The sequence below is a fragment of the Sycon ciliatum genome, chromosome 8, assembly GCF_964019385.1.
Source record: "Sycon ciliatum chromosome 8, ocSycCili1.1, whole genome shotgun sequence".
In the NCBI taxonomy this organism is placed as follows: Eukaryota; Metazoa; Porifera; class Calcarea; order Leucosolenida; family Sycettidae; genus Sycon; species Sycon ciliatum.
Genome location: NC_088650.1, coordinates 24,438,491 through 24,445,263, shown reverse-complemented (window position 1 = coordinate 24,445,263; position 6,773 = coordinate 24,438,491). Strand labels below are relative to the sequence as shown.

General features: G+C 53.9%; 1 protein-coding gene across 1 annotated transcript; it reads right to left on the bottom strand.

The window, feature by feature from the left end:
* Nucleotides 1–560: 560 nt before the first annotated feature.
* Nucleotides 561–6,332, bottom strand: LOC135823647 (uncharacterized). Its single transcript, XM_065336495.1, has one exon. It carries the CDS (start codon nt 6,330–6,332, stop codon nt 561–563), a length of 5,772 nt encoding a protein of 1,923 aa, XP_065192567.1.
* Between the last annotated feature and the right edge of the window lie 441 nt (nt 6,333–6,773).

Below are 6,773 nucleotides of genomic sequence, written 5' to 3'. Positions count from 1 at the left end.
GGATAGCACACGACTCGTTGTTTTAGAAGACTGTATTATAAATGTTTTACTCTGACTCTGATCGAAATCATCTCGCAGTACAAAGGCAAGTTCTGCCTCTCTCGAAGCAGAAGCGGAGATTCAAAAACATTCAAATCAAAAGATCGCGCGAAAGCAGTGTACGCGACTACGCGCATCAGACGTGAATACAACATGAGAAGTGAAAGCAGTGTACGCGACTACGCGCATCAGACGTGAATACAACATGAAGAATGAAAGCAGTGTACGCGACTACGCGCATCAGACGTCAGCTGACGTGAATACAACATGAGGAACGAATGCGTAGTAGTATGATAATGCACAACAGTACAACAAGCAGTACTGATAGACACATAAAACGGAGTGGCTCTGCACCATTATCAGTGGGCTGGATATAGACTGTACATATCCCCCTTCCTGCTCGAATGGCATGGTGGAAGGAGAATGATCAATGAGAGCAGAACTAAGATTAGAGAGATCATTGATGTAAACAGGAGAAAGAGAGAGAGAGAGAGAGGGAGAGAGAGAGAGAGAGAGAGAGTTTACTTGGCAGGCACCTCCGGCTCTACCTCAAGTGGAACCAGCAAGTTGGTCGGACGCCGATACGTTTTGCCTTTGACGAGGATGTCCACCACACGCACGAGACCGTCTGCTCCGGGGAAAACGTCCACCACTTTGCCGAGAGGCCACATTCCACGGGGCGTGTCCTGTGCCATGTACAATACCATGTCGCCAACCGTTATGTTGCGACTGCGCGTTCTCCAACGTTGTCGGATATTAAGTGTGGGCACAAATTCCTTCAGCCAGCGTTGCCAGATGTGGTCCACAGCAACCTGCACAGCTTTCCACCGTCTCTGCGGGTGTGCTGGTGTCATAGAAGCTTGTGCCGCTTCTATGGCCGTTTCCACCTGAATGTGGCCAATGAGGAACTGCTGAGGTGTCAACGGGGCGAGATCATCAGCATCTGATCCAACTGTAGTCAGTGGCCGGCTGTTTAACAGGGCCTCTGCCTGAACAAAGGCAGTTTGCAGTTCTTCATCAGTGAAGTTAGCAGAATGCAGTATAGCAAACACTGCTCGCTTGGCTGACCGGACAAGCGCTTCGAAGAAGCCGCCATGGTGTGGTGCCCGGGGCGGGTTGAACGTCCACGACGTGTGCTGTGTCGCTGTACGGGTGACCACTTGACCTCGGTCAATAGCTTGAAGGGCATCACGCAGCTCACGTTCTGCACCCACAAAGTTTCTGCCGTTGTCTGACACTACCAGACGTGGTGCTCCGCGGCGCTTACAAAATCGGTCAAAACACATCAGGAAGCCTTCAGTGGAGAGGTCATAGGCCATCTCTAAATGGCATGCTCGTGTCTCCTGACATGTGAAGAGGCAGAGATAGCGCTTCAATTGTGAGCGTCCACGACCTTGACGGGTTAGGAATGGGCCTGCGAAGTCCACTCCAACATGCTGGAAGGCCTGCTTCGTCATAGCAACTCGAGCGGCAGGAAGTTGGCCCATGAGCTGGTCTGCAGGCTTCCTCCAGTGCCGAATGCAGCCATTACATCGTAGGCGATGCGATTTGATCGCTTGTTTGCCTTTGATCAGCCAATACGAAGTTGTCAGGTTGGCCCACAGATGATTCGTGCCGACGGCATGGTGGGTTTTGCGATCCTCATTGGCAATGATGAGGTCAGATACTGGATGCCGATACGGCAGTATCAGTGGCTGCCTCGTACCTTCCGACATTGCTGATGCCTGCTCCAGCCTGCCTCCAACGCGTAGTACAAATGGCCGTTCAGCGGTGTCTAGGACTGGATTGAGCCGGAGCAAAGGGTCTGAGGGCTTAACACTTTTCTCCCGCTGTAAGGTCGAAATAGTGGCCGAGTAACACTCCTGCTGGGCAACGCTGATCCAGTGCCGTTCTGCTCGCTGTATTTCAGTTGCCGACAGTTCGGGAACTGCTACATTCTCTGCCGACGACACAGCTACACGAGAGACCGCATCACTGCCTTCAGGTTCTTCCCCCTTCTTGGCACCTCGGCAGTTTGAGGAGAACCGGATTATCCAAGCCGTGACACGCTTCAGTCGGTTCCAGGATGAAAAGTTCTCGGGACGCAGTCTAGATGCCGTGGCTTCGGCGACAAACGTCAACGCTTGGTGTCGCTTAGTTTCTCCTAGAAGCTTGCTTGGGACGGTGATATCGCGTTGCGGCCACTCGGTCGATGGCTTGGACAGAAACTCTGGTCCTGTCCACCATGTGCTGCTCGTTGCTAGTGAGGTGGCTGGCATTCCTCGTGTGGGTAGGTCTGCCGGGTTGATCTTACCGGGCACATGTTGCCATTGCAGGGGCGATGTGGCACGTTGAATCTCCGAGATTTTTACACCGATATCTGTGCTGAATCGTCGGCTGTGGGATCTCAGCCAGTACAACACATTGAGGCTGTCCGTCCAGAAACGATGCTCCGTCAATGGTATCTTCAGCGCTGCTTCCAGCTCTTTACTTAGCTGTACTCCAAGGACTGCTCCTTTCAGCTCGAGCTTCGGGATACTTAGCTTCTTGATAGGAGTTGGCCGTGACTTAGCGAATGCCAGTGTCACCTTCACGCGTCCGTCTGGATATTCAGTACGGACGCAGCAGGCTGCTGCTGTAGCTGCATCCGATGCATCGACGAACGTGTGAACTTCCGTCTTCACGCAGGTTGGATCCGCATCGGTGTACTTGAAACATCGGTCAGCGTGGATCTGTGCCAGGTCGGGTAACTCTGATAGCCAGCGCTTCCAACGAGCCGTGTCGTCGTCATTCAGCGGCTCGTCCCAACCATATCCAGCGACACATGCCTCCTGAAACAGTACTCGTGCACGCATCGTGAACGGTGTGAGCTGACCTCTTGGATCGAAGATCATTGCCATCTGTCGTAGAACGTATCGCTTGGTTAATTGCTGGGACGCCTCTGGTGCCTTATATCGGAAGGTAAATACGTCCTTGTCAGCAAGCCACATGACGCCCAGGGTCTTAGACGACGGTAGAGTGCAGTGCTGGTTACTGTTGACATCCAGGGACACCTGCGGGGCTCTGTCGGCTTCTGGCACGGACTCAATCACCTCGGTAGAGTTGCTTAGCCACTTGCGAAGCTTGAAACCACCAGACTGTAGTAGCTGTGTCAGTTGTTGCTGGGCATCTATTGCCACAGAAGCTGACTGGAAGGAGTCCAGAAGATCGTCAACATAGAAGCTCTCCTCGACCACTTGGACAAGGTCGTTGCTGCGCATCGAGTCGGTCGCGAAATCTTGTGCTGTTTGCAGTAGAGCCTTGCCGGCGAGATAGGGCGATGCTCTTAGGCCGAAGACCAACCGGTTAAACTCATACACTTGCATATCATCGTCTGGGCTGGCACGCCACAGAAACCGAGTGAATCGCCGATCTTCTTCTTTGAGCCCTACTTGCATAAACATCTCACTGATGTCGGCAACGAGAGCTACTGGTTCAGCAGAGAACCGCAACAGGATGCGAACGATGTCGTTCTGTAGGCGTGGTCCCGTGTGCATTTCTGCGTTGATGCTGCGACCTTTCCAGACGGCAGCGGCGTCAAACACAACACGAACCTTGCTGGTGCTCTTGTCCTCCCGGACGATTGGGAAGTGTGGCAGGTACCACTGGTGCTGGCAGTCTGCTGCGGCGATGGCTTCAGGCACAATCCGGATGTACCCTTTCTCCAGATGTGCTGCAAGGACGCGGTGATATTCTGCCTGGATCGCTGGCTTGGCTGACAGGGTCTTTTCTAGACCTCTCAAGCGCTGTTCAGCTTGAGCGCGGTTTGATGTGATGTTCGGACCAGTTGGGCGGATCCAGGGAAGACCGATTTCGTACCGCTGCCCATCATGGCGCATGGTAGCCGTGGCCAGTTCCTCCGCTTCACGTTCTGCTGGTGTGCGGTATCGCTGGTCAGCGTTCACAACACCAATGGACTCAGTATCCCATAGGTTGAGGACAAGCTCATCCAGACGCGGTTCTGTGCCAGAGGAGGTCATCTCTGATCGTACAGCGGCAGTGGCACAGTTCGTGATGATAGGCTGGGACCTCTCGGTGCTTGTACCTGTGGGGCCATAGCAAACCCAACCGAGCGGGGTCCGACGGGCAATCGGCGCATCATCGGGGCCACGTCGCTCTTCCAGCGCTGTGTGGAGTGGCGCAGCATCCACGCCAATCAGCAGACCAATGTCGCCGGTGTCCATAGTTGGGAATGGTATGTCGTGCAGATGCGTCCAGGCATCTTGGTGTTGACTCCAGTCGACGGCCACTGTGTCGGCTGTGACACATGGCAGAACCCAAGCGCTGATCTGGTGGGTCAAGCTGCTGTCTGTACTTTGAATGGTCACCGGTGCGCGTCGGCGCATGGCCTCCATCTGGCTGCCACCAAGTGTGGTCACTTGGAGCGGTTCCGGATCTCCAGTCAAGCCGATAGCTTCAGCCACTGCGGCTTTGATATATGTGCTGGTGGATGCAGGATCAAGTAGTGCTCTGCATACGGTTTCTTGACTCCCGTTGCGAACTGTGACCGGGACTGTCATGAATGATATGGCAGGGAGAGACGTTCGTCGTGGTTGCGAGCGGCACACATGCAGAACTTGCTCCTTGACAGGTACCTTGCCCTGACTGTTACTGCTATTAGACTGCTTCTGCTGAAGCTTGTTGCTGCTGAACTTGTCGAAATGCAGCAGTGCATGGTGCTTGCCGTTGCACTTTGCGCAGGTGGACCCGCTACAGGACATGCTACGGTGGCCAGGTCGCAAGCAGCAAATACAGAGAGGTGTGGGTTTCACTAAATCCCAGCGTTCTCGTACCGACATTGCTGTGAAGGCGGGGCACTGGCTCAGGAGATGATTACCGTCACACTTGAAACATGCATTGGGAGTCTCCGCTGGCTTACCCCTCGAGGCATGGAATGCATGTTGGGTTTGACCTGAGCTGGGCGCTCTGCTGCTGTGGGCGTCGTACGGCTTGCGGGTAGATGCTGTGGCGGCCTCTCTGGGAAGTGCGAGGCGCGCATCCACCTGCTGCGCTCTGTGCACCTGCTTCAGCAGCCAGGTAGACAACACCTCCGCATCACAGCTCTGGTCATCATACCGATCCAGGAATCGGGACAGCATCCGTCTTGGGAGCTTCTGAGACACTGCTATGTACAGTTCGCGTCCGGGTACGACGTTGGCCGTTTTCAGGTTAAGCAGAACGTTTCTCAGCTTCACTGCAAGTCGTTGCAAAGCTGTTGTGTCATCTTCCCGAGAGATCCGGGGACTGGCCAATAGTTCCTGCTGTTGCCGTTCCAGCTCCCGGTTGTCGCCGCCAAACCACTGGTCGAGCTCCTTCAGCACGGCACTGTATGCCCCAGGGCCGTCCAGAATACCACTGACAAGTTCTTCAGCCTTCCCACCATCCAGCGCCTCACGCAGCCGTGCCATCTTATAATCCTCCGTTGACATGAGGTCGTCGTCTACGAGACGCATGAATCGCTGGCGCCATCGAAGATAGCTCTCCTGTTGGCCATTGAATTTGGGCAGTTCCAGCGGCTTTATCTGGAACTGCGGAATACCAACATACCCAGCACTGTGTGGCACGCTGTTTACCCAGTTCTGAACGTATCGTGCAGATGCAGTGGGATCCTCTGGACCATGTGGACGGGTGGCTGGATTCTGTGCGCTCACAGACCGGTGTGGCGCATCAGAGTCAAGGTGCGTTCTACTGGCTGCACCAGCCTTTGCTGGCTTGAAGCTCCTGGCTGCAGCATTCATGATAGGTGGACGCTTGGCCTGTACACGGTGTACAGGAGGCTGTGGCGGTGGTCTGGCAGGTCTTGTCAGCTCAGACTGGGGTGCGACAGTTACTGCAGGTCGGACACAATCTCCTCTGTCAGTGTCACTGTGATTGCTCAAACTAACGTTGCTGCGTCTTTGGCTGTCAGACTCCACTTCCTGCACTGACTGCTCATCCGCAGCGTTCATATATCCAGAACTGCAGTTGGAGATCGAGAGAGCACCGCTACGATTTGAGCGCACACTTGCAGTTGAGGAGCGATGTGAGCTACGTTGGCTACTGTCGTCCGGAATACTTTCCTCATCGGAGAGCCTAGCTAGGTCCTCGGCCAACTCCAGCTCCACTAGTCTTTTGTCTTGTTCGAATTTCTTTGCCAGAAATTCCTGTTCAAGACGTAACGTCTTCGCAGCGGCCTGAATCTTCGCTTGTCGTCGTGAGGACGATGTTGCTCTGGACGTACTACTAGTACCTGACCTACTTGATTCTGCGCTTCCTACAGACCTGGCATCTGCCATTGCCGTTTTCCTGCCTGCCAACGAAGGAAATTCGAAGCCTTCTGCCTCATCCCTTGCTGGTGGAATGCCTTTTAATCTTCTGCTTTTTCGAACTCGCTGTTCGCTCTCAGCTCGCTCTGTCTCTAAGTCCGCCATCCGGCTCGAAGGACCATTATGTTCTTACTCGAACATGCCTCCGGATAGCACACGACTCGTTGTTTTAGAAGACTGTATTATAAATGTTTTACTCTGACTCTGATCGAAATCATCTCGCAGTACAAAGGCAAGTTCTGCCTCTCTCGAAGCAGAAGCGGAGATTCAAAAACATTCAAATCAAAAGATCGCGCGAAAGCAGTGTACGCGACTACGCGCATCAGACGTGAATACAACATGAGAAGTGAAAGCAGTGTACGCGACTACGCGCATCAGACGTGAATACAACATGAAGAATGAAAGCAGTGT